At 37.1% G+C, this 27,908-nt stretch overlaps 1 protein-coding gene across 1 annotated transcript in view; it reads right to left on the minus strand.

Moving 5' to 3' along the window:
* LOC101897105 (putative transcription factor SOX-15) overlaps nt 1–27,908 on the minus strand; it is a 59,298-nt gene that overhangs the window by 3,168 nt on the left and 28,222 nt on the right. The window contains exon 2 of the mRNA XM_059125080.1: nt 2,990–3,969. Within this exon, the coding sequence (XP_058981063.1) occupies nt 2,990–3,969 (980 nt within the window). The remainder of the gene's footprint in view (nt 1–2,989; nt 3,970–27,908) is intronic.

Genomic DNA, 27,908 nt, shown 5'->3' on the forward strand with positions numbered 1-27,908 from the left:
ATTTTAAATCCCGGCAAAATCACAAAGCCATGACAAGGTTACTTCTGATCTTTACATTGATGTTAACATCCAACAACTTGGATATATAGCAAAATATGTGCGATATATATGTCTATCAAAGAAGATATGCTTGAAAGATATCTTATATGTCGAGAACGGCTTAACTGATTTCGATAGTTTAAATTAAACATTTGGTAATATTTCTACAGCTAACAAAACTAAGTAGTTAGAATATCAGGATATCATATACAGATCGCATTTATGACCCGATCCTTACGAAATTTTGCATGGGGATAAGATGAGGGTCAGAATAGGGGTTGAAATGGACCAAAAAACTGCCAAATTGTCAGCATGTCGTAATATCGCCCGATCCTCACGCACATTTGAATGGGGGTTACTGGACATTGCAAAAGCCAAGCAGTTTTGGATGGCCATCCAAAAATATTCAATGTGTGAAATAGTTTGCCAACTTTTGTAGACAAAATACGAAAATGTCCATTCCAGTGACTTTTTGGAGAAGTCACAAATACAGGAAAGACGCACTTCCGACTATTTCGTTAACGCTGATTTCGTTGAAGAATATAGTCAAATGTCTGTATCTCATATAGATGCGTTTCAGTCAAAAACCAATAATAAATGTTAATCTTTTGCCACTTCTGAGAGATTATAGGACTTTGGGAAATATTGGTTCCAGATCTAGGAAGACCATTTAAGTGCAACATCTACCAATAAATTGCAAATGAACAAATTAGTTTAAGTTGCTATTATTCGAAAATTAGAGAACGAATCCTGATGGTTTTCTTTTATTATTTTTCACAATATCTTGTGGAATTCTTTCGAGTATCTCGCCTATATAAACTGTATCGTTTATTATAGTGTTGTAGGGTATTGAACGGTCGGCCCCGCTCGCCTGTAGCCTTTGCTTACTTGATTTAATTTAAATTTAATTAATTTTTTTTATTAATTGTTCATCTGTCTTTTAGTAATCAAGTAATCTTTTAGTAATTCATCAAATTTAGTAATATTCAAATTTAATAATATTAGAGTCGCTGCAAATTTTCTTTCAATTTCAGATTTCAAGCACTCTCTGTTCACACAATACAAAATTGTATCAAATACAGTTCTATTTAGTACTTTCCGTGCACCTGTAGCACACGTTTCCAAAACCACATTTTTATCACAAAACTACCGCCAACAGGGAGCCCAATACTAAATTTCAAAATTCTGGCTTATCCCGGCATCCTAAACCTATCTGTCCTAAATTTATTACCATTTAGTACAGTTCGCACATTTAGTACATATTTTTAAAACCACCTTTATATATCAAACTAAATTTGTAACTACATAAGAAGCTTGAAGTCATGGCTAGGTATATTTTGTGACATTTCATAAAGGGATTACAGAGCCGCACTACCGTCGTTTTCCATTATAATTTGGCATTAATATGCCTAGCTATGACTTCAAGATTTTTATGTATTTGCACCTTTACTTTCCAACCGTGATTTCCATACTAAATGTCAAGTTTGTAGCTCTATCCGTTCACATAATACCAAATAGTACCATTTTAGAAGTTTAGTAACATTTTGGAACTGTTCGTAGCTAGCTCATTTCGTTTGTCTAATACGAAGTATTTAAATTTTAGAACATTTTAATACTTTTCATACCATTTTAGTACGTAATTCCAAAAACGTAGCCTTATAACATGCGTACGCACCAAGATCGACCCGTATGCAAACATTTCACTACTCTTTTATTAACTTAGATAGATTTATATACAAATATTTTGTGGTTAAAAAAAAAACAAATTCGTCATCATCGCTACATCGACTCCAAATATCCTGAAATGGATTTGGTCCAAAGAGATCGTTATTTCGATGAGGTACGTTTTGGCCGTATCAAAGGAAATATACCTTCTCTAGCAATGTGGCTGAGGGTATAATAAGCACAAAACAGTAAAACTGGGAACCAGCAACGCGGATCCGGTCAATTTTCTGCACAAAAATAAATTGTATAATATTTTCTACTTTTCATTTATCTATTAACAAGTAAAAAAACATTAAGTTCGGCCGGGCCAAACTTTTAATACCCTCCACCTTAGGGTAAAGGAAACATTAGAAGAAATGTGGCAAAAACCATTAAAATGCCGAATACCGGGATGTACCGTTATATGGGGGCTATACCAAATCGTGGACCTACACATGCAATGTTTCGCCAAAGGAACTAGAACCCATTATGACCTACAAATACCAATTTTCAGACAAATCAGTGAAAAAATGTGGCAAAAATCATGAAAAACAACGTGGACCTATACATACAATGTTTCGCCACACGAACTAGGACGAATTCTGGTCCACAAATACCATTTTCAAGACAAATCAGTGAAAAAAATTGGTAAAAACCATCAAAATACCGAATATCGGGAGGTACCGTTATATGGGGGCTATACCAAATCGTGGACCCATACATGCAATGTTTCGCCACCGGAGCTGGAACCCATTATGACCTACAAATACCAATTTTCAGACAAATCCGCGAAAAAATGTGGCATAAATCATCAAAATTCCCAATATCGGGAGGTACCGTTACATGGGGACTATACCAGAACGTGCACCGATATATCTCATTTTTGAATCGATTTTATTCAAAATTTCTTAAAGTTTCTTTTTGCATTTGGTGTGAAATCTGGCGAAAATTTATTCCTTATTTGAACTGAACTGTGTAACTGGGCAATAATTTCATTTTCTCATTATAAATATACAGGAAACACAAACGGACATGTATAAAACGAATCAGAACGTGATTCAGTGCAGATTTATAGGTCTTGCTGTTTGCCAAAACACGTAGATAAATTACCACTTACCACTGTGTGGCGAATGAATCTATATCTATGGTCTAAGCCAATAGATTCCTAGAGAACACTAAAGATGGGAAGTAGAACGCGTAAACAATATCTAAGATGCATTCTAACAAAATATACAAACATACTTACCCAACATTTTACTCAAATCCGCATTATGCAAATCAGGATTCTCATCGGCCAATTTTTTACGTTCGATTTTGGCCCAGACCATAAACGCATTCATGGGCCTTCGTATTCTAGCTTCTTTGGCACATTTAGACTGATTGTTGGCGACAGCACGAAATTTAACTTCGTTGACTAATTTGTGACGTTGATCCAGATAGCTGGCATTGGCGGCACACAGTTCACCCTTGTAATCATAGGCCCACATGGGGCTATCCATTAGAGTACCGGACATCACACCACCACCGGCGCCGCCGCCAGCACCAAGGCCCGCCGATGATGTTGCGACACCCATGTGCCCAGCATAATCCTCGGTATCCGAAGACATTGCAATCGACATCATATTCGGATGCGTTAAATATTTATTGAGCATTGTGGCCGAGGATGCTGCTGAATTCGCATTGGCTAGCATAGAGGGTATGTTGGAACCAATTAAATGCTGAGATGTTTGTTGCTGCTGTTGCTGATGCGGATGGTGTTGTATGTGCTGTGAATGTGTTGTATGTGATCCAGGCGAAGGTGTTGAGGCGACCATATACGAATTGGACATTATTACCGAATTGTGACACTGCGAGGTCAAAGGTAACGACACGGCAACAACACTACTTGGATCTGCCGCATTATGAGCATCACCGTCATAACTGTTGTGGTTGTGCGTAGGTGTAGACCTTGAGGTGGAATGATGATGTACTACCGGTGAGTGGAGGCTAGACGAGGAGTGTTCACTGCCATGCCGATATTGGTAGGATATATCTGTTGTGCTGCTGTTTTGGCCGCTTGCAGCCGCTGTTTCATGTAGCGAACCTAAACGACCGTCGGCAAGAATTGCATTTGTAGTTTGCTCATGAAGTTCAGCGCCATTACCGCTGCCACCGGTTACGGGGTTGTTGCTGCTGCTGTTGTTGTATTCTGGGGTACGATTTATGGGTGAATTGTATTTTTTTGAACTAAAAATAGAAAAAAAGAAGAAAAACGAAAAAATGTTAAAGAGTTCAGTTCAAAATAAAAAACAAAAGCGAAAAGAACGCTAAGTACAGGAGTTGAAGTTAAGTTAGTCGGTAGATGGCTGACAGTGAGAGCATGAAGAAAGTGTGTTTCTAAGGGGTTTAATATAAATTTAACAAATGTCGCCTGGCCAGACAAAGGAGCAATGTAGAACGTATTTCACGCGACGAACAGGGGCGTAGATAGTAGTGGCATCCCGAACAGGAGGTTTGCAATAAATGCCCTATATGGCAATAATATTCAATAAAGAATTGTAAGCACTTTTAAAAATATTTGAATAAATCTCTTGGCAGCATAGCAAAATTGTCACTGGTAACAAGAACTTACGCTCTTAAAATTGTTTATAAGTTATCTGTCGGTTTTACCCTTAAATTTTATTACACACCGAAATAATAGTTGTATACTATTATTACGTATATCAAAATTAATTTGTCTTTCGGTCTAGTTATGTATCCGTCCATGTAAATCTTACAAGCCTGTATGGTACTAATCGAATAATTTTTATGAGACGAAATCGGCCAGAAGCTTTTATCGGATAAATGAGCAAATTTCTATAAGTAGTCTTGTCCATTTTGCAACAACAAAATACTATGGTATCTCGAACAAACATGCCAACACTGTTCCAGTGTTTTCTTTTTCGGAAAGAATAATGGGAAAATTTTCATCGTTTACAGCAAACAGTCTTCAAAAACTTTAATTTTGAAGTTTACAGAGGAGGATCTTTGTAAAACCAAAACTATTTCAATGTCTCCATATGTGAACCCATGGTATAATATAGTAATAGTAATACTGCTGTCAAAGTCGATATGACGTTTTGTGATTTAATTCCATTTTTTATATACAATAGGTATACCCTTTTTATACCCTACACCACAAGGTGGTCAGGGTATTATGTCTTTGTGCATTTGTTTGTAACAGGCAAAAAGAAACGAGATAGACCCATAGTTCCTTTTGATGATCTGCATAGAATCACATTCTGAGTCGATTTATGCATGTCCGTCTGTCCGTCCAAAAGTGTAATATCAGCCCGAATAATACGGAATTTTTCATATACACCCAAATTAGGCCTGAAAATATGTGTGCCAAATTTGATCGAAATCGGTTCAGATATAGCTATAGCTCCTATATATAGCTATATATTGCTATATATTGTTCATCCGATTTGTTATTTTTGTACACCGCCGCCGTAATATGCACTCTGCAACAACAATATTTGGGGAAATATGTCAAATACAGCTCAGAAATACATTTGCTAAACTTTATCGGGATCGGTTCAGATTTGGAAAGAGCTCCCATATATAACTTCGTCCGATTTGCCTTTTATTGTGCACCAAACGTGTAATATTTGTCTAAATGGGATGGAATTTAGCACTTACGACCGAATTGAGTCTAGAAGCTAGTATGTCAAATTTGGTGAAGATCGGTTCAGATGTAGCTATAGCTTCCATATATATTGTTCATCCGATTTGTTATATTTGTTACCCACAACCGTAATATGCACTACGTAACAACGATATTCAGGGAAATATATCAAATACAGCTCAGAAATATCTTTGCCAAATTATATCGAGATCGGTTCAGATTTGGATATAGCTCCCATATATATCTTTATCCGATTTCAAATTAATTGTGTACCAAATGGGCAATACAAGTCCGAATTTAAAAGATACAAATGCTTCGGCATATTTAGTCCTTTGAACTTTAAATTATAATTATAATCATAGGATGTATGATTGAATTCTCCCATAAAAACTTTTAATTGTTATGTGGAGCTCTACTAAATTAGCAAAGTGGTGTAGGGTATCATAAAATCGGCCCCACCCGACTTTAAGACTTTCTTTACTGGTTTGATATAAAATTTCACTGCAGGGCAATATGAACATATTTTTTGCCTAATAATAGAAAAAAAATCGCAATTGTACCTAACAAAACGCCAATGGCGATGGTTCCGAAACTTTTTTGCTGTTAAGGTCGCTGTTCCTTAACCGCAAAAACCACATTAGATAATATATTCGTATATTTAATGTTTCCTAAAATTGCAAAATGTTCAATACTTTATGTATGCTGTTTGGTTTCAACGTGAAAGGGATGTTGCCTTTTCCACGATTTTCTAGCGATTGCTTGAAGTGTTGAGAGACTAGGACCAACAGCTAACAGGGGAATGATGTGAAAGCATTAAAATTAAATATTTTAAGAAATATTCTTCTGCATTTTCACACTAACACTTATAATACGTACAAAAATTAAAGTGTTTGTGGTTGTTGTCACGATTGTTGTACAACAACACTTGCTGTTACCTGTATTTTTCTACCATGATGTGAACCCTATATTAAATTTCAGAGTTGTATATATATCCCTTCACCCAATACCAAATTGAATGCCATTTAGTAATTTTCGTTCTCAATACATAATTTTAAAATTCAGCTGTTCACAATAAACCAAACTTTCACCTTTACAGGGTGAGATAAAAAACTGCAACAAAGTCAAACGCCATAATTTTACATTTTTTTTTAATTTTATTGAATGAAAGCAAAAAAATGTCGGAAATAGCATCAAATTTTAGAATATGTTTAGATTAGTTCGAATTGGCACGAATTATGGCATTCAAACGGCCAATGAAACCGTCATACGCTGCCCGAATGTTGCTCTGCGGTATTTTGGCCCATTCCCGGCAAAGCGCTCGCTTGAGTGATCGACATTTTGGTATTTTTTAATGCCAACCTTGCTTTCCAAAATACTCCAGACACAATAGTCCAATGGATTGATTTTCGGAGATTTTGGTGGCCATTGGAAATGAAGCGAGGAACCTCATTTTGTAACCATTCTGCGGCAGAAATGTTTGCATGCCCAAAGCTTTAATACTCCCTCCAGAATATTTTCGCGATAATATTCGGCATTTATTCTGATGCCACGGTCGATTAATACGAGTGGAGAGCGAACATCGGCTTTTATGGCGGCCCACACCATCACCATGGCCGGCGCTTGAGTTCTGGTGGCAAGTAAACACGATCATTTTGTTTGTTTACTAACTGCTGGACAAAGAATGTTTTCTCATCGGAGAAAACCAAATTCGGCAGTTCACAACTTTCGGCCAAGCGAAACAACTATTTAGCTCTTTTGAGTCTATTTTTTTCTGTTACGGTGTAAGTTCTTGCATTTTTTGGAATTTCAATGGCTTTACCCCGAACCCATTTTTCAATATTTGCCGAATGGAATATTGCGATATGTTCAGCTCACGAGTCATTTTCGGCCACTGCGACGCGGGTTTCGATGTTGCAGTTTTCTTCCGTTCACTTCCTTGACGTCGGGCTACGCTACCAGTATCACGGTAATGAGCAATGGTACGAGACACAAAAGATTTATTAACTGGAAAACTATCATCAAAATGCTTTTAAACGCTTGTGAACAATATAACGAACTGGTATAATTTTAACAGCCATCGGACGAGTGGTTTTGGAAATGACAGCAGTCTGAAGTTGGTTGCAGGTTTTTTATCTCACCCTGTATATCTAACATATTTTTGATTCTCATACCAAATTTCAAGTTTTTAGCTCTAGAACTTTTCGAATTTCCAAAAACCCCTTGTTACATCTACCCTGCACTCAATCAGCGGCTTTCATTCCAAATTTCAGAATTCTAGCTCTTTCCGTTTGTCAAATACAAAGTGTTCAATTTATAGTATTTTTAGTATGTATTTCCAAAAGCCGAGCCGTATCACACGCACCATACATAGAGTTCAAGATTCTAGCTTCAGCCGTTTCGTCTAGCGAATAAATCCCTAATATATGGACATATCGTCGTATGGGGCATTCAGAGTTAAACTACATACAAAGAACCCGTGTTGGTGTGTTTGAAAGCTATGTGACCTTCGCTGTGTTATTGTCGCTCCTACTACAAGTGCTTGTAATAAACGACATCCATAAAGTTTGACAGTATTGAGATACTGTTTCAAGCAGAGATGAACTAAACTGAGCCAAGCTACCTCTAATCGGTCTGTCGATGTATACTGACGGACCAAAGTTGGAAAAAGGTACCGGAGCCGGAGACTTCCGTGAGCAAATAGAATTCGCCTACTCCTACAAGTAGGATGGAAAATGCAGCGTTTTTCAGGCAGGGATTGTTTAAAACTATGGAAAATGAAATAACTAAATCAATAACTATTTATCAATTGTGATGCAGTGCAGAAGTGTAGAACGATTCTGAAAAATCGGCACACGACTCTACCAAGTCATTGTAATATTGAAGGGAATGAGAAGGCCAATGAATTGGCAAGGATGGGCTCGAAGTCCTTGAAGTCACCGACATGTTAAAACCGACATTTTTATAGACGAACAAACCACTGTACAAGGTATCGAAAGCAACTGGCCAGATAAAGGGTGTCCCAAATAGAACGCAATTTAGAAATTTGGCGCCATTCGATTGCTTGGCGTTTAAACAGTTCTTATTGTTTGCTAATAGAAGGTATGATGTTAGTAAATATGGAGTGGTACACGAATACCAAAATGGTGAAAGTTTTGCGGCTACAGTTCGCAAATTGCGATCAATTTGGGGTTACAATAATGCTATAAAATAGCTAACTGTAAAGAGATTAATTGAAAAAATTTCCCGATACTGGGTCCGCTAGTGATGTAAAGACAACAACGAGACTTCGACCAGTTCGTTGTCGCTCATCCACCTCAATTCGATAACGAGCGAGAACGACAAATTTATGTGTCCAAATCCACTATCAAACGAATTTTAACAAAAGATTTGACTCAGGTGCTGAGGCCAGCTGACCATAGACAGCAAAGGGAGTTCGTTAATTGGGCGTTGGAGATACAACATGAAAATACTGGTTTTGGCCAAAAAAATCACTTTCAGTTATGAGGCCCTTTTCCATCTTGATGGCTTCGTCAATAAGCAAAATTGTTGTATTTGGGGTGAGGTGTCCCTGTGGTGTGTGGTTTTTGGGCTGGAGGAATCATTGGACCTTTTATTTGTGAAAGGCAGGTCAAGCGCAAACAGTCAATGGTGTTCGGTATCGTAAAATGATAATCACTTTTTTCTTGTCTAGAACTGAAGAAATGAATGTGGAGGTCATATGGTTTCCACAAGATAGCGACTCGTGTCTTAGAGCCAGAGAAACAATTCAATTGCTGCATCAATCATTGTTATTACGCGTTTTGGAGACCAGAATTGCCAGAATTTTCTTTAGGGATTTCTGAAGCCGAATAATGTGACGACAACTCAAGCCTTAAAAGAGGAAATTGAACGCTGCACAATGAAACGGTCATTAAAAATTTCATTAAAATATCGCGTTAGTGCCAGCAAAGCCGCGGCGATAGTGCGTGATATCTCAATTATTCCATTCATAACTTCATTCTGTCTACTGGTCAACATTCGGTCTAAAAATTTCCAAATTACGTCTAACGTCGAATACTGCAGTTTGAGTGAGAAAGAGAATGAAACGATCAAACACCTTTTATGCCACTGTCCTGCTCTATCAAGGAAAACACTACGTGCTATGGGGAAACATTCGACTCATGATCTCAGTGTACATTCAGAACCGGATTCCTTTGTCATCTATAATTTTGCAAAATGGCCGTACAGGTTCCGGAGCCGAAGTTATAACACCACTCTATTCGAAGCCGTCCTTCATCCTTTCTACTTCTATACAAAGATTAATCACCTTTCATCTATTCCGACTTTAATTTCCCTTTCTTTTTCTCTTTCACAAAGAATGACCACAATGGACCTTAAAGGTCTCCGACGGAGCTGACCTAACTCAACCTAAAGCCCTAAACCCTTGGACCATACAAATAAACTGTGCGAAATATCATCTCGAACACATGCACAAAGTGGTGAAGGCTATTAAGATAGTCAACTTAGACAGTTTATTTCTCTTAACAATTAATGTTTGCTAATAAGAAAACAAGTAAAGAAAGTCTAAAAGTCGGGCGTATGTGGTGATCACCGTGACGACATTGCTGGCAGTTATTCCAAAATGTTCTGCAATGCCAATGGGCTCCTTATTTGAAAACTCTTTTCTGGGGTACCTTGTGTCTGATTTAAAATAGGGCAACGAGCTACCGTGCATAATGTGACATACACACATATCATATCTGCTATGCATTGAGGAACGACAAACACATAAATGTCCTCAACAAACTACAGTGTGGAGAGCAAACATAAGGTTAAGCAAGTAAGCAAAGGCTATTGTCGTGCGGGGCCGACCATGTGATACCCAACAACACTACAACATGTTGGAAGCTCCCTTATGTCCAAATCTATTTTGGAAGATTTCGTTTTTGAAATAATGTCATAGAGCCCTGCCCTGATATAACCCTTAGGTTTTTGGCCCGAGGAATTTGCCCAATATTTAAACACTCCGTCGTGTTTTTATACCCTCCACCATACATAGTATGGAAGGTATATTAAGTTCGTCATTCCGTTTGTAACTCATCGAAATAATCATTTTAGACCCAACAAAGTATATATATTCTTGATCAGCGTAAAATTCTAAGACGATTTAGCCATGTCCGTCCGTCTGTCCGTCTGTTGTAATCACGCTACAGTCTAAACGATTTAAGATAGGAAGCTAAAATTTTCATGTCCGTCCGTCTGTCCGTCTGTTGTAATCACGCTGCAGTCTAAACGATTTAAGATAGGAAGCTAAAATTTTTGCACAGATCCCTCTTTTGTCTGCAGGCAGGTCAAGTTCGAATATGGGCTATATCGGTCCACGATATCGTAGGGCCCCCATATAACGGTACCCCCCGATATTCGGTACTTTGATTATTTTAGCCACATTTTCTAATGGAATGGTCTGAAAATCCACACAAGAAGTTCCTTATGAGTACTTTATCCCTTGAAAAAGAATTATCTATATAGGTCCACGATATCGTATAGCCCCCATATAACGATACCCTCCGATATTCGTTATTTTGATTATATTAGCCACATTTTTCAACGGAATTGTCTGATAATCCACACAAGGAGTTCCTTGTAGGTACTTTATCCCTTGGAAGGGAATTATCTATATAGATCCACAATATCGTATAACCCCCATATAACGATACCCCCGATATTCGGTATTTTGATGATTTTAGCCACATTTTTCAACGGAATTGTCTGAAAATTCACACAAGGAGTACCTTGCGGGCGGGGCCGACATTATGATACCCTACACCACTTTGCTAATTTAGTAGAGCTCCGCATAACAATTAAAAGTTTTTATGGGAGAATTCAATCATACACGCTTTGATTATAATTATAATTTAAAGTTCAAAGGACTAAATATGCCGAAGCTTTTGTATCTTTTAAATTCGGACTTGTATTGCCCATTTGATATATGTGGGAGCTATATCCAAATCTGAACCGATCTTGATAAAATTTGGCAAAGATATTTCTGAGCTGTATTTGATATATTTCCTGAATATCGTTGTTACGGAATGCATATTACGGCTGTGGGTAACAAATACTAGAAATCGGATGAACAATATATATGGGAGCTATAGCTATATATCTGAACCGATCGTCACCAATTTTCACATACTAGCTTCTAGACTCAATTCGCTCGCATGTGCCAAATTTCATCCAATTTGGGAAAATATTAGTTTGGTGTACAATAAAATGTAAGTCGGACGAAGTTATATATGGGAGCTATATCCAAATCTGAACCGATCTCGATTAAATTTAGTAAATGTATTTCTGAGCTGTATTTGATATATTTCACCAAATATTGTTGTTACAGATTGCATATTATGGCTGCGGAGGACAAAAATTACAAATCGGATGAACAATATATATGGGAGCTATAGCTATATTTGAACCGATTTCGATCAAATTTGGCATACTTATTTTTAGGTCCAATCTGATCGTACGTGCAAAATTCCATATTATTCGGACTGATATTACACGTTTGGTGCACAATAAAAGGCAAATCGGACGAAGATATATATGGGAACTATATCTAAATTTTGAACGATTATCTCCAATTTCAATAGAGTTCGCCCTTGGGCCAAACAAATTATTTGGGCAATAAATGCGAACTGTACTTTGTTTACAAAAATACAATGCAGGTCATCAAAAGGAACTATGGATCTATCTCGTTTCCTTTTGACTGTTACAAACAAATCAAATCATCAAAGACATAATACCCTGACCACCTTGTGGTGTAGGGTATAAAAAATCCACAAATATGCAAATTATCACTATACATTGACTTGTGTCTCCCATCAGAGAAATTCTGCCAAAAAAAAAACCTACGCCAATGCTATGGAAAAAAGTTGGTAGTAGGTAAAAAAAGTACACACAGAAGAAAGAATCTAAAAACCGTGGCAACTGACGACAGTTAACGATTTATAGGTTCACTAAATATATGTATTTAAAGTAGACATATTGACAGTTTATCCTTAAATATTGAAATTGAACGAGAAAAATTCCCCCCGAACACAGCCAACCAAACAGCCAGCCAGCCAGCCAGCGATCCAGGGCAGACATACAATGCAAAAGGTACCCCATGCCAGAAAGCCACAAAAAACCAAAACAAATTCAAGTGTCGTGCTTTAACTGGGCTCTTTTGGTCACCCAGACCACAACCGCCGCCACCACCGTCATCACCGGTTGGCGGCGGCGGCAGCAGCAGCTTCACTCCAAGTACTGGCAAAACGTTTAAGTTTAAACAGAACTGCATCACTTTTCCATTGTACTGTGGTGGCTACTGCTTGGTATTTGTTGGTAAGCCATGGGTTGACGTTTTTGTTGCTTTTGTTGTTATTACTGGTGTTCCTTAGTTTTACAACAAAACTACTTTTGTTGACTGTTTTGATTGCCCAGTTTAAGAGAAAAGCCTCAAATATCCATTCATTGTCGTTGTTGTTGTTGCTGGCCATGTTGTTCTTGTTGTGCTGCTAACCAACCATCCAACCAACCAACCAGCCAGCCAGCCACCACCAGCCGGCCAGTCAGCTAACCAAAATATATATTACCCAGCTCAATGAAAAATTCGCTTAACATTGGTTTTCGGTAGACATACTCGTAAATGTAAATTGGGCGCGTGCAGCTATTGTCATCATCAAAGCGGATACCGCAACGGTATTTGCCGATCGACACATACTTCTCTAAACTAAACTCCTTTAGGTTTGAAAAAAAAAAAAACCAAGGACGGACATGCAACGAGTGGAATGGCTGTGGATGGGGACAGAGAAGCGGATAAACGGATCTACGGTGGAAATGAAAGAAATATATAGCAGCCAATGATGAGAGGATGTGTTCTGTTCATATGCAGAATGGGTGACACTGAGAAACAGCGAGATAAGAAACTCTATTTAGCTCAAGCTGAATTGAAGTGTACCTACGGGAAAACTCGATTCAGTTTAAGATGAATGAAAGTTTTCCTAGGGGAAAACTCTATTCAGCTTAAGCTGAATATAATTTTTCCCAGAAGAAAACTGTATTCGTCTCAAGTTGAATAAAAGTTATCCGATAGAAAACTCCATTCAACTAAAGCTGAATTAAAGTTTTCCTATGGAAAAACTGTAATCACTTTGGGCTTAAGCTGATTTAAAGTTTTCCTATGGAAAAGTACATTCAGTTCAAGCAGAATTGAAGTTTTCCCATGGGTTAACTCTACTCCTATCAAGCTACAATTTTGTGGTGTAGAAAACACTATACAGTTGAGCAATATACTTTCTTACAAATTGTTTCGCTAAGTGTATTTTGAATTAATACAGGGAGGGTGCTGCCTCTGTTGCTCCGAGCATCAACATGCTTGGTTGCAGAAATCAAAAGCATTTGAATAGCCGGCATCCATAGTACCACTGGCAGCGGTGGCGGCGGCATCAACATTTATGCGACACATCTTCTTCTTATTCTTCTCGTTTGGCCTTAGCCTACGCTGGCTGCTGCTTATTCTTCTTCTTCTTCCTCTTTGGCTTTTGCGACACATTTCGTAGTAAATACGGCCTTCTTGGAATTTGCCAAAATAAAATGTATTCGCAATTCCAAATCTGCAAATACCCGATCGAATACGCCAATGTGACTGTCGGAGCGAATTCATAGCACCGAAAATGTGAAATGCGAAATGTGATGATGACACTCGGCCACTAAGGCGGCTAGCCGTTTGTCCCACATGGCTAATACGGTATTTATGGGATAGTTTTGGTTGTGACAGACACAACGATTGGCATTCCCGTTGGTATGTCCTTTCAACACATTTTTCTTTTTGAAGAATTCGCAAGATTGGGAATAAGACAGAGAAACTGTGCCATTTGTTGGCGTGGTCAATGCTGTCGTTCGGCTGCTGCATTGAAAATCTATTACAAAATATGAAACTAGGACTCGTCTTAGAATTGACACATTGCCTTTGGGGATATTCGGCTATTGTTTGCGTGGTGTCTTTGTTTTGAAGAAGCTGTCATTTCTTTGTTGTAGCATTTCCATAGATATTCGCTAACTGTAATGTCATGCCAAAATGAATCCTCAGGGCAAGCGAAGAATGAGTCCAACTCTTGTCTGACCCAAAAGGATGTGAGCCACAGTTTCATAATTTATTGAGGATTTTGTGACATTTTATTGGAAGGGTTAAGCTTGATTTGTGGAAGCTGTATTTTTAATACAAATACAGTGGTTTGCCGGACATAGATATTAGCTTCGATGAACAGAAAAGCTTTATATATTTATTTTAAGATTTCTTTAGGAAAGATTTAATTCGCTTTAATAGAAAATAGAGTTTTCAACAGGAAAACTTCAATTCAGATTGAGCTGAATAGAGTTTTCCATAGGAGAACCTTCAATTCAGCTTGAACTAAATAGAGTTTTCCATAGGAAGATTTTCAATTCAGTTTGATCTGAATAGAGTTTACCACAGAAAGCGTTCAATTCAGCTTGGGCTGAATAGAGTTTTCCATGGGAAAACCTTCAATTCAGCTTGAGCTGAATAGAGTTTTCGATAGGAAAATTTGTAATCACTGTTTTCTCCACTGAATTACATATGCCTAAGAATAAACTTATTTTTCGGCAAGCCCTTATCTCCAGTATAGTTTGGCATAAGGAAGTTCTGCACAAAATGAAAACAACACTAACAACAAAAGTAGAACCGACAAAAAGTGACAGTGTCACAGCATAACCGTAGCAAAAGGTTCTTTTGTTGGTGTTGTTCACCACATTATGCTGCAAATATATGCGAGTATGTGGTGATCACCGTGACGACATTGCCGGCAGTTATTCCAAAATGTTCTGCAATGCCAATGGGCTCCTTATTTGAAAACTCTTTTCTGGGGTACCTTGTGTCTGATTTAAAATAGGGCAACGAGCTACCGTGCATAATGTGACATACACACATATCATATCTGCTATGCATTGAGGAACGGCAAACACATAAATGTCCTCAACAAACTACAGTGTGGATAGCAAACATAAGGTTAAGCAAGTAAGCAAAGGCTATCGTCGTGCGGGGCCGACCATGTGATACCCAACAACATGTTGGGAGCTCCCTTAGGTCCAAATCTATTTTGGAAGATTTCGTTTTTGAAATAATGTCATAGAGCCCTGCCCTGATATTACCCTTAGGTTTTTGACCCGAGGAATTTGCGCAATATTTAAACACTCCGTCGTGTTTTTATACCCTCCACCATACATAGTATGGAAGTTCGTCATTCCATTTGTAACTCATCGAAATAATCATTTTAGACCCAACAAGGTATATATATTCTTGATCAGCGTAAAATTCTAAGACGATTTAGCCATGTCCGTCCGTTTGTCCGTCTGTTGTAATCACGCTACAGTGTAAACGAATTAAGATAGGAAGCTAAAATTTTGCACTGATCCCTCTTTTGTCTGCAGACAGGTCAAGTTCGAAGATGGGCTATATCGGTCCACGATATCGTATGGCCCCCATATAACGGTACCCCTCGATATTCGGTATTTTGATTATTTAAGCCACATTTTCTAATGGAATGGTCTGGAAATCCACACAAGAAGTTCCTTATGAGTACTTTATCCCTTGAAAAAGAATTATCCATATAGGTCCACGATATCGTATAGGCCCCATATAACGATACCCTCCGATATTCGTTATTTTGATTATATTAGCCACATTTTTCAACGGAATTGTCTGATAATCCACACAAGGAGTACCTTGTGGGTCATTTATACCTCGGAAGAGCATTACTTATACAGGTCCACGATATCGTATAGCCCCCATATAACGGTACCCCCGATATTCGGTGTTTTGATGATTTTAGCCATATTTTCCTATGGTATTGTCTGAAAATCCACACAAGGAGTTCTTTGTGAGCACTTTAACCCCTGAAAAGTAATTGTCTATATAGCTCCACAATATCGTATCTCCCCCCATAAATCACCTTCCGATATTAGATATTTTGTAGATTTTAACAGGATTTTTAATGGATTTTATTTTTTGAAAAATTTCTAGTTCGTTCCAAATGGTGGAGGGTATTCAAAGTTTGGCCCGGCCGAACTTACTGCTTTTTAACTTGTTATGTATTCAAATCAATTTCACACTAAAGTTGTTTTCCATTTTACACCTAAATATAATTAAATAATTCTTAATTCTTCCCTGTCCTTAACTCTCTTTTCATGCAAAATTCCGTGCGTCTCGTACCATCGCTCGTTACCGTGACACTGGCGATACTCTCCGCTCATATTAGCCCGACCTCAAGGAAGTGGACGGAAGAAAACAGCAACATCAGCAGAAATGGTTGGAAAAGTAAAGAAGCGACTTGATCGAAACCCATATATTGCAATTTTCCATTCGGCAAATATAAAAAAATGAGTTCGAGGTAAAGCCATTGAAAAGTGCAAGTACTTACACTGCAACAGAAACAGCAAGAAAATAGACCGAAAAGAGCTAAAGAGTTACTTCGGTTGGCCGAAAGTGGTGAACTGCCGAATGTGTTTTTTTTTTCGATGAGAAAACACTCGTTGTCCAGCAGTTTGTAAACAAACAAAATGATCGTGTTTATTTGCCAAAGAGGTCATCTGAAAATGTGCACCTTCGGTTGGTCACAAGAACTCAAGGGGCGGCCATGGTGATGGTGTGGGCCGCCATAACAGACGATGGTCATTCTCCGCTCATATTAATCGACCGTGGCATCAGAATAAATGCCGAATATTATAGCGAATATTATCGGAGGGTTTATTAAAGCTTTGGGCACGCAAACATTGTGGCCGCAGACCTTGGACATTCCAACAGGACTCAGCACCATCGAACTCAGCACCCGCCACCCAAGAATGGTTACAAAATGAGGTTCCTCGCTTCATTTCCAGTGCACAATGGTCACCAATATCTCCGGATACCAATCCGTTGGACTATTGTGTCTGGAGTATTTTGGAAAGCAAGGTTGGCACTAAAAAACACCAAAGTGTCGATCACCTCAAGCATACGCTTCACCGGGAATGGGCCAAAATACCGCAGAGCAAAATTCGGGCAGCGTGTGACGGTTTCATTGGCCGTTTGAAGGTCATAATTCGTGCCAAAGGTGACCAATTCGAAAAAATCTAAACTTATTCTAAAATTTGATGATATATCCCACATTTTTGCTTTTATTCAATAAAATTTAAAAAAAAAATTATGGCGTTTAACTTTGTTGCATTTTTTTATCTCACCTTATATATAAAAAATCAGATGTGGGAACATGTTTTCTATGCAGTTAAAATTTATATACCATTAGTTAATTGTACCATGAGGAATACTTTAATTCGGCACAGTTAAATATGGAGTTCTATAGGAAACTTCAAATCAGCCTTTCTGAATTAGGGCTTCTCTTTTTAATAGGAAAGCTTCTTACGCATCCTTATACAATTTTTCAGCAGTATATAACTTTGAATACATAAACATTCTTATTTAAACTCAACCATACATTAAAATGTTTATGGCTATACACATGTGGGTAGGTAGGTATGCGGCAACTGAATATTTCAAACGTCCACACATTCGAATGCATGGATTATGGATCAGCGATTACTTCAAGGAGACCTTGTTTTTTCCCCCATAGCCTCATACTACATGGAGAAACACCAAACAGTAGTGAGTTGCAGTGGATGCTTCAAAATTCTCAAACAAAATTTGGAGACAAACCGACAACCGACAAAGTCGCGTACTCAGCGCTCATAACATTGGTTGATGTTGCCTCTTGTCGTTGCCACAAACATTTGGCTAGCACACTCATGGAGCAATACGAGTACAACAAACCACACAGAGCATGCATGTAAGCAACAACAGAGCAAAGACAATCAAATCAAGTCGAACAAAGTCGATATATTTTCTGAGCTGTAAAATGTCAACATCTTTAAGAAATGTTGCATATTCGAAAATCTGGTCCAGCAGTCGTCGGCGGCGGCAGCATGTTACTACCGTGGCCGCGTGTGTTGTTGCTATTTTGGCGACTTTTTAATATACAACAGCATCACACCAAAAATATTGCCTTAACTAGCCTCCTTGTCCGCATGTCTGCCAATTGACCGACCGCCTTGTTTATTCTATGCCTCTAGTTTCGAGCTATGTTTAGTTTTTAAGCAGTAGTGTGTGTAGAGTGTGCTCGTGTTTTTGTTTAATATAAAACTCTTTTTCGGCCAATGGGGAATTAGAGGTTTTGGAAATCCTTTATATGAATATTCAAAGTATTCAAATGAATATTAAAACCGAAATTTTTGTTAAATAATTCAAAGCCATATCAAGAACATGTCAAACCTTTTGTAGGCCTCAGCAAGACACTTGATTGATTACAATTTTTAGTAGTGTTTTGAAATCCTAACAAGAAAATTCTGTATACAATATTTTAAACTTTAACAAAAAACAGAAAATGAAAACCTTATTCGAATGGTCGATCCAAATCTGTAAAAATTCCAAATCGATAAATAACACTTGCAATAATTCAATTTTTGTCCGGGAATGTATGTTATACATATCGACCAATTTATTATATTCTGAAATATTGTAAGTAGTATTGCAAGTTCCGCCACCGGAACTAGAACGCACTACGAACTACATATACAAAATTTTAAACAAATCTGTGGAAAATGTAACAAAAATCACCAAAATACCGAATATCGGGTGGTACCGTTATATGGGGGCTTTACAAAAACGTTGAAAAAACTGCAACAAACGTTAGACTGGTGTCATTTATAAGCCACTCGTCCGACATCTGTTAAAATTACTTATTATATTGTTTACAAGCGTACAAAAGCATTTTGGTGTGTTACTGGTAGCGTAGCCCGACGTCAAGGAAGTGGACGGAAGAAAACAGCAACATCAGCAGAAATGGTTCGAAAAGTAAAGAAGCGTCTGGATTGAACCCGCGTCGCAGTGGCCGAAAAATGGATCGTGAACTGAACATATCGCAATATTGCTTCGCTTAGCCGAAAGTGGTGAACTACCGAAATTGGGTTTCTCCGATGAGAAAACATTAATTGTCCAACAGTTTGTAAACAAACAAAATGATCGTGTCAAAGAGGTCAGTTGAAAATGTGCACCTTCGGTTGGCCACCAGAACTTAATCGCCGACCATGGTGATGGTGTGGACCGCCATAACAGCCGATGGTCGCTCTCCGCTCATATTAATCGACCGTGGCATCAGAATAAATGGCGAATATTATCGCGAAAATATTCTGGAGGGTATTTAATATACCCTTGGGCATGAATATTGCAACATTTTTGCGCAGGCCTTAGACATTTCATTTCTCATAATGGCCACCAATATCGAGAGGTACCACGTGAACTGATATATCTGATTTTCAATACCAACCATCATAGACACAATACAATTTGTTCTGCCAAATTTTGAAGCTGTACGTCAAATGTTGTGGTTGGGCTGTATTGTGATTTCAACAGACAGACAAACGGACATCGTTAAATCGAATTGTATGCTGATTATGAATACATATATATACTTTATGTGGTCTACAACGAATATTTAGGGATGTTACAAACGGAATGCCAAAATTAATATACCCTCCTTTTCAAGGTGGAAGGTATAATAGACACAGTAAATAAAGTTTCCTTTTATTGGCCCTAAGCGAAATGACCAAAAGCTTAAGAAGTTCTGAAAACCCCCCATCGTACAGTACCTTTATACAGAAATTTAATATAACATATTTGATTTCTGAAAAATTGAAGTTCCAAATAGCTAACCTCTGATATCCAAACATGTCAGTCAATATCTATACATATAAAAGAGTTGTAAAATAACTGAATGACTGACCGCGAGCAAACACTCAAATGAAACGGCTGAAGGAATAATCTGCACATTTTGCACGAGGGTCAGTCTCGGTGCGTAGGAGTGCGTTAGTGCGTGAAATTTGGAACGAGAGTCATTGATAGAGTCACAGGATAGATGTACCAAAGGGTTTTTGGAAATTCGAACTTTAACGTTACGAAAAGTTCTAAAATGGTACCATTTGTTATTCTGTGAACGGGTAGAGAGATTAGAAAGAAAGTTTGATATATGAAGTAAAATTTAAAACGAAAAATTTTGAAGACTTGTTTGTGTAAAATGTAATCATTTTTCGAATATATCCATTTTTCGAAATGAAAAAAAAGATGTTATTGAACTGGTGCAGCTGAAAAGTTTGTACGATGTATAAATCTTTGTATGGAAAATTTGTCCAAGAAATAATAAAAAATCGTGCATTTTGAGTTACTAAAATGAGTTGGTGGAACGAATTTAAATTTGAATGTGGACTTTTCGCTGACAAAGTAGCGGGCACTGGCTAGTCTATCTATAAAATGTGAATAAAATAGACAAAATCTGTTAATTTTATAGGGTTGTGGTTCTAGGACTAAATTTAAATATTTTAAAAACTTGACGAAATCGAAAAATGTTATCAAGAAAGTTCATGCTTCCGAAAATTCCTACAATCGGAAAATTAAAACTAGGATGTAATGGAAGTAATGAGAAGAAGTTAAAAAGTATCTCTTGGTTTAGCCGACAGATATATACCCTCAGCCAATGTTCGATTATTAAAATATATATTTTGACTTGTGTTATGATTACTCAAATTGTTGACCATCTATGCAGTAGGTTCTGAAGTAATGGACCAGTATTGTTCATTTTGTATCAGATCTAAACACATATGATATAAATATTTCGACGTGCCAGGTTTGAACTTTATTGGTAACTTCCTTCACTTCGTATGAGATATGTGATAGTTTTTAGAAAATGTTAAAATGTGCGTGAGGTATTAGGTATAGTCGACCATTTTCATACTTCATGTCATACAGATAATATATCGGAGTGAAAAATACAAGTAAATCGAATCTTTATATCCAATTTTATGCGAATTCATAAATTCGATATTCATCTTAAGTTTCTGGTTGAAAGCAATATTAAGACATAACAAGTTGTAAAGATAAAACTATTGAAAATTGTGCTCCTTTGTGGGTGAGGCACCAGAAGGGGTTCGCAGATATATGTCGTTTTCAGACTAGGTACATCGCAATATTTCCATCAACACAAGATCTATTATAAAGATGGTAAAGATCGGACGATTTCTTCTGGTACCTCCCCACATGGTGTTCAATATTTTGAAAATTTTTCACGTACAAACATTTTTGTTAGTAAAAAATCTGTTGTGAAGAAGAAGAAATCGTCCGATCTTTACCATCTTTATAATAGATCTTGTGTTGATGGAAATATTGCGATGTACCTAGTTTGAATGAAATCGGATGTTCATTTCGCGTTTTATGATCTTCATGGATATTACAAATTTTGACCCTTTGTGCCATCTTCACACCAGGCCTTGGGCTAGTAAAAATATTGAGATATGTCTAATTTGAAACGTCCAGTTTTTTCGAGTTTTATGATCGTTTTGGTTATTCAGAACTATCACCCTTTGTAGGGGAGGTGCCAGAAGTAGTATTCCCATCTCTACCATCATTATAACACATCTTGTGTTGATGGAAATTATCAGATGTGCCATGGAATGGAATGGAATCGGATGTTAATTTCGCGTTTTATGAGCTTAATAAATATTCAAAATGTCGACCTTTTGTGGGGGAGTACCAGAAGGAGCGCACCGATATATTTCATCTTAAAACCAAACCTTGGGTTGATAAAAATATTGGGATGTATGAAATTTGAAGAAAATCGGACTCTTATATCACATTTTCTAAAAATTGTAATTATTCAACATCTTGACCCTTTGTGGTGGTGGTAATTGATGGAGTGGACCGATATTACCCATTATTGCACCTGACCTAGAACTGATGCATATATTAATTTGCAAAGTTGGAGCAAAATCTAATAATTGCTTCTCTTTCTGTGCAGAAAATATTTTTTGTTTGTTTTTTTTACCAAAATGAGTGGACCGATGTATTCCATCTTGGTACCATAATTGAAGATAATCGGACTCTTACATCAAATTTTATAAGAGTTGTAACTATTCAAAATTTTGACCATTTGTGGGGGAGGTAATTGATGGAGTAGACCGATATTTCCCATTTTCACACCTGACGTATCACTTCCTATTCCTATATACCCTCTGTAGCCATATAGCTGAGGGCATAAAAACAGTACCCAAAACGTTTTAACTGTAATTTTAAATCGACTGAAAGTTTTCTTCCTCCTGAGAAAGCGAAACTCCATATTACAGCCTTTTCGGTTGATAAATGAGTCCTTAAACTTCAAAATATTTATATTTGTGCAATATAGTTTTAAAACTGAAAAGAACCCCACCGAAGTACGAAATAAATACTAAATAGTTCATGATGGAGTCCAAACGATTAACAATTAATTAAGAATATGTTTCCGGTAGACATTTTAATAATTAAGAAAGTCTGTGGGGATTATTTGTGAAAGAGTAATTTTTAAGTTCAGGACTTTTCAGCCCATAAGCGAAAACTACAATCTATGAATCAAACATATCTTCACATAGACTAAAATATTATTTATTATTTATTTCGTTTTATGGTGGTTGTTCTACTGCTTCAAATTGTAATGACAGTTGTTGTTGGCCTTGTTCTTTTTTCGCCGTTGCTCTGTTGCTTTCAAAGGAGTCGAGTATTTGGTGCAACTGCTGCAAGACGAACAAAAAAAATTGCAAAACATTTTAAATTATTGGTAGGAGACATCAAGATGCCACACTTTATGGTAAAATAACAAGAACAACAATAATGTCATCCAATGCAACAACGCCAACAACAATATCGCCAAGCTTAAAATGGATTTTGTTTATGGCCAAGAAATACAAACAAAAAACGTATGCAAGCAGTCTTCCTCGCTGCGACGGTATGGAAAACCGGTAGAAAAGTGTCAAGGCTTTAGCATATTTCATGAGAAGTGGCTTTAACACGTCCCTTTTTACTTTCCGATTCGTTAGCAAACTCATCCAGCCAGTCGGCCAGCGGCCCATGTAGAAGACAGCCCGCCATATCCCAGCATCCATTTCAATGCAAACCATGCTCGATCCAAACACTAGGATTTAGTTCTTGTTGTTGGCAGTTTTGGGGCCTCTGTGCCGATGACGTTGGTGTTATTGGTGGAGATATTGTGTTGTGCCTACTCGTGGTGGCGGTGTTGTTGTTAGTTGTGGCGGCTGCTTCTAAACCTGGATCATATATCGCCAACTACAACCAGAAACAGAGCAGTAGAAGAACATCGTCATTTACGTCTTCGGCTGATGTTGTGGTTGCTGTTGCTGTTGTTGTGTTGTAGTCATTTTGGTTGTTGATCTCCCGGTCGTCTTCGGTGTCACATACAGCGCATGCTCTCGTTCATTCGTTCGTTCATTCGTACACACAGTGGCAAAAGATTTATATCACCGCCAATAATGGCATTTTTGTAACGATACGTTTTTTGTCATTATTTTTAGGAGAGTATAAATAAATTTCAATAATTGGAACGATTCGTTTCATGGCAAAATATGATAAAAACGTCCAAATGGACTTATAAATATTAATGCCCACCCTCCAAACATACAAATGTGTGTGTGTGTGTTTGTGTAGTGGCATATTTATAGCGCATAGTAAAAAGTGTCCGAATAATTATAGAAACAAATAGGGGTCAGTTAGTACGAGATTTGTCATATATAGGTTAGTTTCCCCAGTTAATAAGAATGGTGGACATCTGTTAAATCGTTATTAAATTCCCCTAGTTCAAAACTTAAATAAATATCAGAGCTAGCGGTTCAAATTGTAAGGAATAAAGCATACGAACTATGATTACCATTGAATGTAAATTACAGCTTTAGAATGCTTTAAATTCGAAATTCAATGAAACGGATGAATGGGAACCATATATAAATCTGAATCGAATCTCACTTAATTTGATGGATTTTGCTCGAATCTCACTTAATTTGATGGAGGCATTTTAATGTTGTATGTGATCTCTTGTACCAAAATATATACGACTCTGAGAAGGCTTATATATTATCCGATGAAGCATACATATGTAAGCTAAAGCAATATCTGAATCGATTTCATCCAAACCATTCTAATTAGAACTTGATTTTGTGATCCACAATTTCAATCCACTTGTGCCAATGTAGTATGGATGACACATAATCTACATCTATGATGTATCAGTTATCTTGTACCGAATACCATTGTTATGGAGCGTTACGACTTTTTATACCCTACACCACAAGGTGGTCAGGGTATTATGTCTTTGTGCATTTGTTTGTAACAGGCAAAAGGAAAAGAGATAGACCCATAGTTCCTTTTGATGATCTGCATAGAATCACATTCTGAGTCGATTAATGCATGTCCGTCCGTCCATGTATTTTTGTAAACAAATTACAGTTCGCATTTATAGCCCTATCCAGATGAATTTTTGCGCAAATCATTTGTTTGGCCCAAAGACGAACCCTATTGAAATTGGAGATAATCGGTAAAAATTTAGATATAGCTCCCATATATATCTTCGTCCGATTTGCCTTTTATTGTTCACCAAACGTGTAATATCAATCCGAATAGTATGGAATTTTGCACGTACAATCAGATTGGACCTGAAAATAAGTATGCCGATTTGTTATTTTTGTCCTCCGCAGCCGTAATATGCACTCTGTAACAACAATATTTGGGGAAATATATCAAATACAGCTTAGAAATACATTTGCTAAATTTTATCGAGATCGGTTCAGATTTGGATATAGCTCCCATATATAACTTCGTCCGATTTACCTTGGATTGTGCACTAAACGTCTAATATTTGTCCAAATTGGATGAAATTTGGCACTTACGACCGAATTGAGTCTAGAAGCTAGTATGTCAAAGATCGGTTCAGATATAGCCATAGCTCCCATATATATTGTTCATCCGATTTTTCATATATGTTACCCACAGCCGTAATATGCACTCCGTAACAGCGATATTCAGGGAAATATATCAAATACAGCTCAGAAATATCTTTGCCAAATTTTATCGAGATCGGCTCCGATTTGGATATAGCTCCCATATGCCCAAATGGGCAATACAAGTCCGAATTTAAAAGATACAAATGCTTCGGCATATTTAGTTCTGTGAACCTTATATTATAATTATAATCATAGCGTGTATGATTGAATTCTCCCATAAAAACTTTTATTTGTTATGCGCAGCTCTACTAAATTTGCAAAGTGGTATAGGGTATCATAAAGTCGGTCCCACCCGACTTTAAGACTTTCTTTACTGGTTAGTACTCAAAATGCACAATTTGTTTAATTTGGCAAAATTTTTGAATCAAAACTTCATTCATCGTACTAAATATTTCGATTTTCAAGATTTTTCATATTACTAGGTTCGTTCCAAGAATTTGTGTTAGGCCTTTTTAGTACTCAAAATGCATATTTTTTCTTCGACAAAATTTTCTAACCATAACTTCGTTAATCGTACTTAATTTTGCAAACCTTCGAGGTTTTCTACATTATTTAATTTGTTTCCCCTATATCTCAATCCCTCTCAACAACAGACACCAACAGTGACTTCCATTTCAAATTTCAGGATTTCAATCCCTCTCAACAACAGACACCAACAGTGACTTCCATTTCAAATTTCAGGATTTCAGCTCTTTCACTTCTCCCATTACCAAATTTAGTTCAGTTTAGTACTTTTCGAACAACTATACCTCCTATACCCCAATAGTGACGTCAATATCAAATTTCAGAATTTCAGCTCTATTCCTTCACACAATATCAAATTAAGTACAATTTAGTATTTTTGGTGCAATTGTAGTACATATTTTCACAACCACCTCCATATCGCAATCTAAGATACCAACAGAAACCTCAGTATAACATTCCGGGATTCCAGCTCTATCCCTTCACCCAATACCAAAATTTGTACCACTTAATACTTTTCTAACAATTGTAGTAGACATTTAAAAAACCACCGTCATATCTCAATCCCAGATACCAACACAGACCTCAATATCAAATTTCAAGATTCCAGCCCTATCCCTTCACAGAATTCCAAATTTAGTACCATTTAGTACACATAAGTACGTATTTCAAAATTACATTCCAATTGAAGTCTTCATTCCAAATTTCAGGATTCTCCCAAAAATTGAATTATACTAAATTTAGTAACACTCGGTGCACATAATTACGAATTTCCAAAACATTCTTCTTACATCAATCTTAAAATGCAATTGTAATCTTATTTCCAATTTTCAGGATTCCAACTTTACCGGTTCTCCCAAAAATTGAGTTATACCAAATTTGTTACAATTTAGTACACATAAGTATGAATTACCAAAACTATCTACATAACTCAGTCCTTCAATGCAATAATAATCTTATTTTCAAATGTCAGCATTCCAGCTCACCAAAATCGAAGTTTTACCAAATTTTGTACCACTTAGTACTTTTCGTGCACATAAGTACAAATTTCGAAAAACTACCTCTATTCCCAATCCAACACTCCCCCCAAGTTCAAATTTAAGCTGCCCAGTTCCTCCGAATTCGAATTGTACCAAGTTTAGTACCGCCTAGTACTTTTCGTACTTATTAGAAAATCAACCAAGATTCTAATGCCAAAAGTCAAGTTTCTAACTCTAACCGTTCACATGATACAAATTGATAGTAAATATAGTACATTTTAGTACTTTTCGTACACTTATAGTGCGAATTTCCAATAACCCTTTGGTATATCCATCACACACTCTATCCGTCACCTTTCTTCCAAATGTAAGAGTTCTAGCTGTACTGATTCGTTGATCATATTAAGTACCTTTTAGTACTATTCGTACCGGTCTGGTACGAATTTTCAAAAACCCAACCTCTTCTGACCCTCACCCACAATTTCAAGATTCTAGATTCAGCCGTTTCGACTGGGCGTTGATGAATCGTTAAATCAGCTAGTCAATTACTTTACTTTTTTATTAATATAGATTCAAGTTTTTCCTTTTTTAGGAAGGAATAATAGGAAAATATTTACCTTTTACACCAGAAAGTCTTCGAAATCTTTAATTTTAAAGTTTACCGAGGAGGATATTAGTAAAATCATTGCAAATTGGACCCACATCCAATTTTTTTTTGTCAAAAACTATTTCAACGCCTCGATATGAAACCCCTTGAAACCAACAGTTCATTCTAGATATCAACAATGCTCCAAAATTAGTACTATTCAGTACTTTTCGAACAATTATAAAACGCATTTGCAAAACCACTACCAGATCTCAATACCGGAGACCTCAATATCAGATTTTATAGATTCGAGCCCTATCCTTCACCCAATATCAAATTTAGTACCATTTAGTACTTCCCGTTCACTAATAGTACATATAGCCAAAACCACCTCCTAAGCTCTACCTCAGATACTAACAATAAATATTAAATTTCAGAATTGTACCTCTATCCTTTCACCCAATGCCAAATATAGTCCCATTCAGGAATTTTCGTACAATTATAATATACACTTCCAAAACCACCTCAGTATTTTAACCACAAACGCCAACAGTGACATCAA

The sequence above is a fragment of the Musca domestica genome, unplaced genomic scaffold (genome assembly GCF_030504385.1).
Source record: "Musca domestica strain aabys unplaced genomic scaffold, Musca_domestica.polishedcontigs.V.1.1 10, whole genome shotgun sequence".
In the NCBI taxonomy this organism is placed as follows: domain Eukaryota; kingdom Metazoa; phylum Arthropoda; class Insecta; order Diptera; family Muscidae; genus Musca; species Musca domestica.